The sequence below is a fragment of the Nomascus leucogenys genome, chromosome 13, assembly GCF_006542625.1.
Source record: "Nomascus leucogenys isolate Asia chromosome 13, Asia_NLE_v1, whole genome shotgun sequence".
Taxonomy (NCBI): domain Eukaryota; kingdom Metazoa; phylum Chordata; class Mammalia; order Primates; family Hylobatidae; genus Nomascus; species Nomascus leucogenys.
In genome coordinates this window covers 17048728-17061872 of record NC_044393.1, presented here as the reverse complement: position 1 = coordinate 17061872, position 13145 = coordinate 17048728, and the positions used below count along the sequence as shown (strand labels likewise).

Genomic DNA, 13145 nt, shown 5'->3' with positions numbered 1-13145 from the left:
AGCAAAAAGCTGACAATGACGATAAAGAACCAAAGTATATAGCACATTGCATAGTTATGCGTGCTGTGAAGGAAAAAAGCAGGGGAGGAGCATGAGGAATGCAAGGGTGGAGGGTTGCAGTTTTTGCTAGGGTGGCTAGAAAAGAGGTCCCTGAGAAGATAACACTTAAGACGTGTAGGAGATAAGGGAGGGTGCCACATGGCTACGCAGAACAAGAGCCTTACGCACAGCGAAGACAGCAAGTGCAAAGGCCCTGAGGCAGCAGCAGTGTGCTCAAAAAACTTTACATATATTAATACAAACGTATATACATATTTAAACTTCTGTTCCTGTTTAGCATGCAACTTAGTGCCTGACTCATGGTAGATCCTTAAAAATTATTTCTGGGTGAGTGAAGGGGTGGGTGGATGAAGACAGAGTGGTGCTGAAGAACCCAGATAACTTTAGGGAGATATTGGTTCTGAATCCTTAGTAAAGTTTCCTTCACTTCCCCCTGCCTCATTTTCTACATTGGCATCGTACTGATGATAATAATTTCCTTACCAGGTTGTTGTGGAGAATAAAGAGATCACGCTCATGCAGTCCTTGGCACAGTAACCCTGGTTTGTTTGTAGGAACCACTTGAGAAATATTACCTAGTATTCCTTATGATTCAAGGGAAAAATGGATTTGAATTGATTGTATCCTGTCTCTGGGAAGGGGTGGTGGGGAGTTCCCCTGAATACAGGAAAATTTTTCTTTTAAAATGCAAATGCATTTTTCAGAAACTGATGCTCTAATCTCATTAAGTGTTTCCAAGGAGAGGTGAAACCACCACCCTACGCTACAAGCTGGGCTGTCAGCTGCTCTCACTTCCTGCACCTCCTCTGCCCTGGGCATGACAAGACCTCATTTTCAGTTTCAGTCTTACCGGTTCCAACCTGGGGCTGATGGGTTTTGATTCATTTCATCCAAGCCAGGCTGAACTGCCCAGAGCTTTGCCCAGGTGCTGGCCTGGGGAACCACATATCAGCTTCATCCTTCTCACCTTTAAGGCTTTTGTAGCCGTTCACACCGAGAACAACCTCTACCTGTGCAGAACAGAAATCCCGCTTTGTGGGGGGAAAGGGTGCTATTAATCCCATCGTGGCCTCCACAGGTAAAGAGCTTCCACTGATGGCAGTAGCTCACAAATGTCATAGTCTCGAGCCACTTTCTGTCATATATTCAGACAACCTGTACTGCCACTTGGTACTAACTTTTTCTTTTTTGAGACCAAGTTTCGCTCTTGCCACCCAGGCTGGAGTGCAGTGGTACGATCTCAGCTCACTGCAACCTCTGCCTCCCAGGTTCAAGTGATTCTCCTGCCTCAGCCTCCCGAGTAGCTGGGATTACAAGTGCCCACCACCACACCCAGCTAATTTTTATATTTTTAGTAGAGGCAGGGTTTCGCCATGTTGGCCAGGCTGGTCTTGAACTCCTGACCTCAGGTGATCCACTCGCCTCAGCCTCCCAAAGTGCTGGCATTACAGGCATGAGCCACCATGCCTGGCCTGTTGTTTCTTTAAAACAACTCCTTTGAAATAAATTCATTTTAAAAGGATGACTTAAACCAGTTCCAGAAATGAAACGTTATGACTTTGATGGTCTTGTTGTGATTCTAATGTGCCTAAAATTAATTTGCAATGATTTCAGTCAAAGAGGGAGTATTTATAGACTCCCTAAAATCATCGCACTCTGGGACTTGCAGCCTCATTCCTTTCTGTCCTCAGCGGCACCTCCCACAAGAGACAAAGGGCTTGCTCATGGTCACAGAGCCTCTCAGTGACAGTCAGAATTGGGGCACACACTTCTGGATGCCTAGTGTGGTGTCTTTCCAGCTGTCCCTGTCCCTAGTATGGGAGTGATTTAAATCACCCACACAAGGAAGATGAACTGATACATTTTACAGACGTATACCTTTATAGCAGAGACTCGCCTCAAGACATCTTGCTGGCACTACAAATTGTCTCATCTCACTGGAGGATCCCTTAGAAGCCGGCCCCTGGGGTCCAATTAGGCAACATAACAGCGGTTGCTGCTTTCAGAATCATTAGCTTCTTAATCCTCCCAGTGAGAGGTGAAAAAAGTGTGAACATTCAAATTGGGCTCATGGATGTAAGTGGCTTAACCAAGGGCCCCCAGGAGAGCAGAAGCTAATAATAGCTCGTCTGTGCTGAGCACTTAACCATTTGCCAGGTACCTGCCCCATCTGCATATGTGCAAGATATTGCCCCAATTTGCAGATGAGAAAACTGAGACTCAGAGGGAAGAGGTGAAGGGCGCAAGGTCTCACGGCTGTATTGCAGCGCAGCCAGGATTTAAATTTGGATCTGACCCCTTAAGCCTATCTGTTTTCTTTGGAAAGAACATCAACAAATTATGAGAATGGGTTGTAGATTTGACCCACAGTAGGTGCATGATAAACACTTGTTGACTGCATGAATGAATGAAACATGGTGTGTGTCCTCAGGTAGGTTGCTTCACACAGTCACTCACATTACACAATTGCACATAAGTGTGCACTCAGTACGCACAGACTGAAGCTTTAATTTCCTCTCTTAAAACTGGATCTTTTGCTTTGCACATTTATATTGTCTTTGTGGCCCCAATATGCACTTGAGTTTGTGTCTTCTGGAATGGAGATTTCTTTTTATGAACCCCAAATTGTGATAATGCTTAGTGGTGTGTAGTTTTGTATTAGCCAGTGGTCTAAACTCTTACTCCTCAAAGTGTGGTTTGTGAACCTGCAGCGTCAGCATCACCTGGAGGCTTCCTTGACCAACAATCAGAGCCTGTGTTTTAACAAGATCCCCAGGTGAATCCTGGTTCCAGGTGCACTGGTCCCAAATGTCCATTGCTTCCTTCACACCTCGTTATAATTGCAGTTAAGTACTCATTTGTGTGATTGTTTGTTATCCATCTCACTCACTAGACAGGAGGCTTCAGGTCCATAAAGACAGGGACCCTGACTGCCTTGGCTCACTGTATTTGTCTGTTCTCACACTGCCATAAAGAAATACCTGAAACTGGGTAATTTATAAAGAAAAGAGATTTAATTGGCTTACAGGAAGCCTGGCTGTACAGGAAGCCTGGCTCAGGAGGCCTCAGGAAACTTACAATTGTGGTGGAAGGCGAAGGAGAAGCAGGCACATTTTCCATGGCTGAAGCAGAAGGAAGAGAGGGGGGTGGCAGGTGCCACACACTTTTAAACAACCGGATTTTGTGAGAACTCACTAACGTGAGAACATGATAGAACTTACTCACTATCATGAGAACATGATAGAACTTACTATCGTGAGAACATGAAGCCAGGGGAAAATACACCCCCATTCTTCAGTCACCTCCCACCAGGCCCATCCTCCAACACTGGGGATTACACTCACTGTTGTAACCCAGTTCTGAACTCATGCCTGGCAATGAATGAATGAATGAATGAGCTCAGCTGATCCCTCTCTCCTCACCCATAGGAAGCTTGGGAAGAAGAGGAGGCTTAGAGTTTACAGTTCAGAAGGAAATAGAGGAGGCACTCTGCCCTCCCTACCTGGCAGCCAGCTGGCCCATTATGCATCAGCCACAGCCCCTTCATCCCGTGGGTTCATTCTCATGCCCTGGGGGAGGATGAAGAAGGGGCAAAGCTCAGAGTAAACAGATTTGGTTCTGTTGGGTGCCAGGTCATTAGAGCTGCTTTCACTACCAGCAAAGTGGACCTAAGTTGCCATCAATGACTCCTCCATTGACCTTGACCTCATAGCCTACATGGTCCAATATGAATCCATCACGGCAAGTTCAATGGTACCAACAAGGTTGAGAACAGAAAGCTATGATGAGTGGGAAGTCCACCTTCATCTGCCAGGCACCAGATCCCAAAAGGGGCATTGCTGCCACTGAACAAGGTACCTTCATCACCCTAGAGATGCTTGGGGCTGATCTGAAGGGTGGCATCAAAGAGGCATCATCTCTGTCCCTTTTGCTGATGGCCTTTGTTTGAGATGGGGGTGACCTACTCCCTCTAGATTTCCAGCATGCCATCTGCTTGTCCCCCTAGAAGGATCTATGACAACCATGGCATCATAAAGGTGCTCATGACCACTGCCTGTGCCCTCTCTGCCCCTCTGGCAAGCTGTGGTGCGATGGCCATGGGACTGTTCAGAGTGTATTCAGTGGCACTGCCAAGGCTGTGGCAAGATCATTCCTGAGCTGAATGGGAAGCTTGCTGACACACCTCCTGCGTCCCTACCCTCAGTGTGTCTGTCCAGGATCTGACCTGCCATCTAGAAAAAGCTGTTGAGCACAGTGACATCAAGAAAATGGTGATGCAGGCACCTGGGGGTCATTGAAAGAAATTCTGGGCTACACTGAAGACCACGTTGTCACTTGCAACTGTAACAGTGATACCCACTTCTCCACCTGTCATACTGGGGCTGGCGTTGCCCACAGCCACCAGTTGGTCAAGCCTACTTCCTGGTACTGTGATGATGTTTGGCTACAACAACTGCAGGGTGGACTTCCTGGTCCACATGACCTCTGAGGACTAAGGGCTCTGGACCACTAGCAAGTGCATAAGAAGAAGAACGGCGTTCTCTGCTCCTGGGCAGTCCCTGCCCACCTCTGTGCCAAAGCAGAGAATCTCCACCCTTGATACTGTCCCATCCAAGGCTACCAAAGGAGGGAGGGAACTTAGAGAGCACTGCCTTATCATGTGTGTTAATGATAAGGATTATCAATGCAGTCCACACCACCCTAACCATGGAGAAAGGAAGCAGAAAGGGAGGCAGAAGATCATTCTACATAGAGTTTAATACACTCACTCTCCAGTTTCTCAATTCCCCCAAGGTGTCCTGGGATGAAAAGGTTAAATGTGATTGATACCAGCGGAAAACAGGAAAAAAGCCTGTGTTCTTTCAAAAATCACACAATTGCCAAAGGAAAATCTTTTTGCACTTAACAAATGCCTATTTCTCGCTTGCACAGTCTTCCTGAGGTTGCTGGGGTGGGAATGGGAGAGTATTACAAGTCTGCTTAGTGGGGGAGGGGAACCTGTCTGCCTGGGGAAGGCAGGTTGCTCAACAATTCAGAAGAACTGGGTGGAAGCTTGAAAAGGAGCTGGGTGAGGCAAACATGCAAATCATGCCATGGAGATTGGCAGAAAAGACGCTTGCCTCCAATTTATGGAATGCCAAGTTAATTCGAGCCCATAGGAATGTTGTTCCCATAGATTTAGATTTTTATGAATATATACATATTTATGAAAGAAAACATTCAAAATGTTTAATTCAGTAACTTATGCAGTACTAAATGCACTCAAGTATGGGCTTTTACCAGGAATGAGACTGTGGCTGCTTCAGAATGAGACAGTTCATTCTTGAGCCCTGTGGGAGGATTAAGAAGGAATGATGGGGTACAGGACACCCCGTCTAGGAACAAACCCAGGGTAGGGAAATCAGCATTGAGTGAGCGCCTACTGTGTGCCGGGGCTTTCCTTGACATTCGGCTACTGTTGTTCTAACCTTTTCTTTGAATGTGATACATAATGTGAAATATATTTCTGCATTGTTGAATGCACATGCATGCACACACAACACATTCTCACACCTGTACCTGCAACAAAAGTGTTACACAATTCCTTCTTACTATGGACAATACATGCTGCCATCATATATCACAAAATAGGCAATTCTCCTTTTCTTAATTCCAGTTATGACTCTCTAAATGAACTTCAAGACCACCACCCCCGTCCCGACCCCAGTGGTTTGGGACTTGAACAGAATTTGGCTCAGCCAGGGGGAGGGGATTAAGAGTGTTGACCTTGGACTCACACAGCTTTTGGGTTCAAGTCCCAGTTCCCTTGCCCACGGCTGTGTGACTTGAACAAGGCACTTGACCTTCGGAGCCCCGGTTTCTTCATCTATACAATGGAGTTAATGGTGTTGTGTGCTCGGAGCACTGTTTTGAGGACTCAACGAGAGCCTGTCTATAAGCAGTTAACAAGGGCCTGGCACATAGTCAACCTCTAAGTGAATGCCAGTTGCTCTTACGACAATGATTGTCATCGTCAGCTGTAGTGTCATGGTTGAGAAGACAGACTCTGGCGCCAGACCACCTGGGTTCAGATCACAGATCTATGCCGTTCTTCCTGTGTGGCCCTGGGTGAGTTACTTAAGCTCTCTGTGCCTACAGCTGTTCATCTGACAATGAGAATAGAACCTTTCTCATAGGGTGGTTATGAGGATTAAAATAATTAATCCAGGTAAAGAATTTAGAAGAGAGCTTGGCATGTAACAAGCACTGGGTAAATGATGGCTATCAGCATCATCTCATTTAACCCTTTCCTATCCTTGCAAGATAAGTATTTTCATCCCCATTGCACAGTGGGGAGCCCTGAGGCCCAGAGATCTAGGAACTTGCCTGAAGTCTCATAACTAGGAAGTGGCAGAGTTGCAAGTGCACGCTGGTCTCCTGAGCCTCCAGCGCAGAGGCCGAGACAGGCTCAGAGCTCCACGGCCTTAGGGCATGATGATGACGCAGCCACTGCCCTACAGAACAGGGAGTGGGCATTGGCAGGTTGATGCTGTTCCTATCAGTAGACACAATATCTAGAATTTGTCCAGGACTCTGCAGTGAGGACATCGAGTTGCATTGTTCAAGATGACAGAGCACAAAAATACTTCCCGGTGAACTGTCCCTATGTAAAATTATCCACTGGCAAATGTCTCTCCCAGCTTAACTCTGTCACCTTTTCGTCACCCCCTGCATATTGCCTCCCATCAATGATTGGACATTGCGTGCCGAGTGATTGGGTGTTAGGTACTTGCATCAGAAGCCCAGGCTTCATCCATCTCTCTGCTCCACCACCCTAGGTGGAGCTTAGGAGATGATCCAAGGGGTTTCCTTCCCCTAAAGTGTTGGGGCCAGCTGCACCTGCACTCCATGGACTGGAAGTGAGGAGGCAGGGGAAGAACATCAAAGCCATGTCATTAGAAGAAGGGAAATGGATGTTGGATGAGCAAAGCCGACCCATGTCTGCCATTCTGGGGTTCTTGGGGGTTACTTTTGGGGCAGGGAAGGGAGCAGTTTTCCATCCAGGAGTGGAAATGGCACCAGCTTGATTCACTTCCTAGTTGTGCTGCTGCCTGGTCATGTGACCTGGCTCAAGCCCATTCTTTCTGTCTCTTTGGCCTCAGTTTCTCCATCTGTACAATGGATGGAGAAATGGACTCTACTCTGATGTTTCAAGATGCTATGGATTCTTTATATGTCATTTTTCCTTAACTGCACAGAGACAAAGTGCACCCAGAAAGGGCTCTGAACCCCTCAAGAAGAGTGCTGAGATGTGGCGCCTCAGATAAGCATCTGTGGTGGAGAAAGCCACGGGCAGTGCCCCTCCAAGTCTGTTCCTGCTTAAGTGGTGTCTGAAGTCACCACCTCTGCAGAACATCACCCTAATCGCTAAAACTCTTCCAATTTTTCTTTTTCTCCTGCAGGCATTACCAAATCAGCCCCCCTGAGAGTGTCCCAGCTCTTCTCCAGGTGAGTGCCATTCACTTGTCTCCTGCTCACATGCCCTCGTTTTCTTCTCTCTTGGAAGGTAGAGGTTGAGAGAGAGGGCCCTGGAGCCAGATTCCCTGGATAGGAATCCCAGCCACAGCACTTCCTAGCTGAGTGAGCTTGAGCAAGTCGCTCCACCTCCCTGGGCCTGAGCCTTCCCATCTGGGAGAGGGGGACAGTCATGCTGCCTGCCCCCACGAAACCAGCAAAAGCAGGTAAAACACACTTAGAATGGGGCCTGGAGCAGAGTGTCCTCAGAGTCTTAGCTATTATTTTCTTCTTTCTTCTCTTCATTCTTTTTTTTTTTATTCTTTTCTTTCTCCCCTTCCTCTCCTTTCCCATGCATAGGGAATTTCTTAATTTTTCCCTCACTTTTCCCCACTGTCTTTCTCTCTCCTTTCCTCATTCCTTTCCTTTCCCTTCTTTTCAATCTCCCTTCTATTTTTTTTTCTCTGAGACAGAGTCTTGCTCTGTCACCCAGGCTGGAGTGCAGTGGCGCAATCTCAGCTCACTGCAACCTCTGCCTCCCAGGTTCAAGTAATTCTGCCTCAGCCTCCCAAGTAGCTGGGATTACAGGCTCCCTTCTTTCTATCCTTATTTTTCTCTCCCTTTTTCTCTTTCCCTTCCTCTCTTCCCTCCCCTTTTGTCCCCCATCCTTTTCTCTCCACCTCTCTCCCCCTTTTCCCCTCCCTCCTTTCATCATCTCTTTATTTTATTTTAAGTTCCAGTATACACATGCAGAACGTGCAGGTTTGTTACATAGGTAAACATGTGCCATGGTGGTTTGCTGCACCTGTCAACCCATCACCTAGGTATTAAACTCGACATGCATTAGCTATTCTTCCTGATGTTCTCCCTCTCCCCTACCCTTCCCTAACAGGCCACAGTGTGTGTTGTACCCCTCCCTGTGTCCATGTGTTCTCATTGTTCTGCTCTCACTTGCAAGTGAGAACATGCAGTGTTTGGTTTTCTGTTCCTGCGTTAGTTTGCTGAGGATAAGGGTTTCCAGCTTCATCTGTATCCCTGCAAAGGACATGATCTTGTTCCTTTTTATGGCTGCATAGTATTCTATGGTGTATCTGTACCACATTTTCTTTACCCAGTCTATCATTGATGGGCATTTGGGATGATTCCAAGTCTTGGCTATTGTAAATAGTGCTGCAATGAACATATGCATGCGTGCATCCTTTCTTCCTCCTCTACCATTCACACATCACTCCTCAGTACCTAACCCCACACTGAGCCCTAGAAACTCAGAGATGGATGAGATGCGGTCTCTGCCCCCGGAGAGCTAGTCCGGTGAGGGAGATAAACCAGTAAATCAGAGATCTCAACCTGGCGCCATAAATGCTCCACCACAGGCACACGCTGGGGCAGTCGGAGCTCAGTGCTGGGATAGCCTTGCCCAGAGCCCTCTGGGTGCTGCCCTTGGGAGAAGCCATCCTGAGCCCGCTGCTGCATGCCATGCCCTGGGTGCCCCTCAGGCTAGGTGGTGAGCTCCTCAGCATCTGGAAATCTTCCTTCCTCTCCAACACTGGAGCAGCTGTTGATAAGGAAGACATTTTCTTTGCCTTCCTTTCCCACCAGAAGATGTTTTGGGGAGTATTAGTAGCAACTGAGGACTGTTAAATCTACCTAACTTTTTTAAGGCCTCAGAGTTAGAAAGCTCCACCATCCTTCCTCTGGGTTTTAACTTTAGCCCCTGTTTAATCTGAGCCACTTGAATGGGTTTTGATGGCAAGCATTGTCTTGGGTCTCCAGCTTCTATTTCTCTTCTAAGGAAGGGTGTGAATTGGGAGCATTTTCAAATAAGGCTCTCTGCTCCGCAGGTTGCGTGCTTCTCAGGTGCCCCACAGAGCTGAAATATTGATGGATGAGACACCTTCCAGGACTGGGGCTGACATCTCCAGCTCAAATGAGTTTCTTACACATTTTGCAACAGGTTCCCCCAAATAACCCTTTATCGTGGCAGTAGTCAAAAAGAAAGAAGGGCATAGGGACATGTGTTTATAATTCCATAAACTTTTGCATTCACCTGCTATGAGGCCTCAGGTGGAGGAGGAACTCTGGAAGCAAACAGGCTTTAGCAAAAGTGATGTAACATAACCAAAATGGAATCAGATACAGATTGGGGAATCTCATCAACATTTACCTGTACGCTTAACCCAGTTGTGACAGTTAGAAACATGATAGTTGTGGTGTCTGGGGGAGGGTGGCATAGTGGAGGGGTTGAGGGTGTGGCCTCTGGAGCCAGCGTTCAAATTCTCTATCTGCCGTATGCTTGTGGCATGTTACTAAGTCTCTCTCTGCCTCTGTTTTCTTACCTGTAAAATGGGGATAGAAACAAAAATTACCTCCAAGGCTTGTCACAGTTGTGGTGGAGTTTAAATGAGCCAATTCACATGAAGTAAATAGGACAGTGCCTGGCACATAGGCATGAGAATTGACTACCTTTACCGCTAAGGGAAGTGGCTCTTGTAGGCATTGTTGCAGACAGGATGTGATTTGGTCTCAAGAGGTGGCTGCTGCTCAGATCCAGCTGATAGCACCACACAGGCATGCAGACCCAGGTACGCTGAAGCACCTGCTTTTCAGGAGAAGGGAGACAGAGCGAGTGTTTGTGTGCGTGCCTGCGTGTGTGCATGTGTGTGTGTACGTGTGCACGTAACCTCCTGGTTTTCAAATATTAACAATTTCAAATTAGGAAAGAAAATAACTTCACTGGCCAAAGAAATTATATCCATGGATCTGTGGATTGGATGTGGCCCCTGGGCCACCATTTTGCTCCCTTTGTGTTAGAACAACTGACCTTGACTTTATTTATTGCTATCTTCAGGGCTGGATGAATCCTAGTCCTGCGAGAAAAAGCAGATTCATGGTTCCAAGCATGGGCTCTGTAGTCAGACTCCTTTGTTTAAGCTCTATATTTACCACTTTGTAGCTGTGTTTTCAGCTCTCTGAGTTTTGGTTTCCTCATCTCTAAACCAGGAGAGATAAGAGCCTCCACCCCAGAGATTTGATAAGAGCATCCATGAGATATAATGTACATACCAGGTGCATGTGACACAATTCCCAACCGTTAGTAAAAAACACAATGCTTGGCAGCACCCATAGTACAATCTTAAGTAAGGAGCCCTGGTTCTCCATGGAGTAGAGAAGCCATTTGTGGTCTTTGGTTGCAAGCAACAGAAATCAATTCTGGCTGATATAAGTCTAAAAGAATTTTTGGGGGAATATCTGGAGCAGCTCACAACATAAATGAAATAATCAGGCCTCGAGAGAGATTAAGAACAGGACAGATTCGGGATTCAAGCAATATGGAGGATTTAAATTCCCAGGGCACAGTCTGATTGGATGATCTTGCCTCATGTCCCCACCCCTTAGCTAAGAGCAAGACATCTTGATTAACAGCCCTGTTAAAGCTGCAGTCAATTGAGAAGGTATCTAAATAAGGACAGTTGGGGTACGATAGGCTATGCTACAGTAATCAGTAAACCTCGACATCTCAGTGGCTTCACACAACAAAAGTTTGTTTCTTACTCACATAAAGTCCAATATGGATGGGGTGAAACCCTGCAAGGCAGCTCTCTCTCCTCCACAAGCTGACTCAGGGATCCAGGGTGTTTCCATATTATGGCTCTGCCATCTCAACCTGTGCCCTCCACAGTTGCTATCAAAAGAGGAGAAAGGACAGGAGGGTTGCAGGGGATGTGTTCATTGGCCAGGCCTGCGAGTGGCTTACAGCATATCTGCTTACATTCTACGGGGCTGAACCCAGTCACACGGCTGAATCTGACTGCACAGGAGACAGAAAATAAAATCTTCCTGCTGCCCAGGCAGAGGAAAATAAAATGGGATTTGGTGAACATGTATGTTGTCTCTGCTCTGGAAAGAGTAGAACCCCAAAGAAAAATGGGGGTGTTGATATCAGCATAGGGAAGAAGGGGTGCCAGACTGGGCTTGGAGATTTAATCTTCCCTCTTTCCACACAGATCTTGCCCACGTGTCCTCCCCAGCCAGCCTTCCACAGCCATGGCAGCCTACGGCCAGACACAGTACAGTGCGGGGATCCAGCAGGCTACCCCCTATACAGCTTACCCACCTCCAGCACAAGCCTATGGAATCCCTTCCTACAGTGAGTAGCAAACAAGTCCTTACTCCCCTCTTCAGGTCCCCAAATCATGGTCTTTGTTCTGCACTATTGTCTCAGCTAAATGTGGATTAATAAACACAACCAACCTGATTTTGGATTAGAGATAAAGTGAAAAGAGTAACACTTTAAATATGGTTCAAATTCTATAGACTATAATATCAAGATCCCTTTTGATGGCAAGAATTGGAAATCGAACCCAAGCTGGTTTAGGGAAAATTGGGACTGAATGATTTACATACCGAGAGATCTGTGGATACAACTGTCATCAGGTATGACTGGATCTAGGTGCTAAAGTGTCATCATGAGGAGTAAGTCTCTTTCCATCTTCAGATGTTCCCAGCAAGTTCTCCCTGCATGGCAGCAAAGATGGTGCCTGTCCACTCAAGGTTTGCCTCCTTTTAGCTCTGCATGCCCAGTGGAAAGAGAGCTCATCTTTCCCAGGAGTTCCAACAGAATCCCATATTGGCCCTCATTGGCCCAAGTTGGGCCATGTGGCAATGCTTATAGCAAGGCAAGGAGAACAGGGTGATGGAGATAAGGAAGCTGAAACCTATGGATTATCTATGAAGGAGGGGTGGTTTTCTTAAAGGAAAACAGAGTGGTCGTATCGGAAGAAGGAGAAATGGATGTGATGGGGGACGGGGCAGAAACAACAGACCTCCCGCCCTTGACTGTTCACATCTTACAGCTAAGGACTGAAGACTTGCGAACCTTGCTCACCATCCATGCCCACCTGCCCTTGCCTCTGGCGTTGAGTCATGCTATTCCCTGCCCTCCTGGCTGATATCTTAACCAAAGCCCTTTTAGTAGCAAGTGACAAAAACCCAAGCTAATAAGCTGGGGGAAACAGGGGAGTTTATTGCCTATGTAGCTGGAAAAACCTAGGGCACTGGCTTCAGGCAGGCCTGGGTCCGGGTCCTCAAGGGATAATATCAGGACTTAGCCTCTGCTTCCCTTTCTGTGGGCCTCAGGCTCAAGCAGGCTCTCCCACTGTGGTGGCAAAGACAGCCCTGGCAGTTTCAGGCTGCAGTGCCCCCCACAAAAGAGAGCCCCTCCTGTCTAGGAGTTCCTGCAGAGTCCCAGGAATTTCTCTACTAGACTCCCACTTCTGTCCAAGAAGATAGGTGCTGTGGGTGGCCATATTTGGCCACATGTCCACCTGCAGGACCAGGGGTCAGGTCAGCCTCACCCAAAACAACTGATCTGAAGGTGAGGAAGGGGTGGTTCACAAAGGAGGAGGCAGGAAGAAACTACAGATAGCCACTCCACATGACTTTACAGCCCATCCAAATCTGGGCTCTCCAGTGGAAAGGACACAGGGTTGGTGGGCAGGGACCTGCCTGCCTGACTTCACTGCCCCTGACCTCTCCAGGCCTCAGTTTCCTCAATTGTAAAATTAATGTGCTCATCTCGTCTTCCCACCTAG

The 13145-nt window shown here is 47.3% G+C and overlaps 1 protein-coding gene across 2 annotated transcripts in view; it reads left to right on the top strand.

The window, feature by feature from the left end:
- EYA2 (EYA transcriptional coactivator and phosphatase 2) overlaps nucleotides 1–13145 on the top strand; it is a 293919-nt gene that overhangs the window by 98654 nt on the left and 182120 nt on the right. For both annotated transcript variants that reach the window (XM_030826398.1, XM_030826397.1), the window contains exons 3-4: nucleotides 7503–7548; nucleotides 11559–11701. In XM_030826398.1, coding sequence (XP_030682258.1) covers nucleotides 7503–7548; nucleotides 11559–11701 — 189 coding nt within the window. The remainder of the gene's footprint in view (nucleotides 1–7502; nucleotides 7549–11558; nucleotides 11702–13145) is intronic.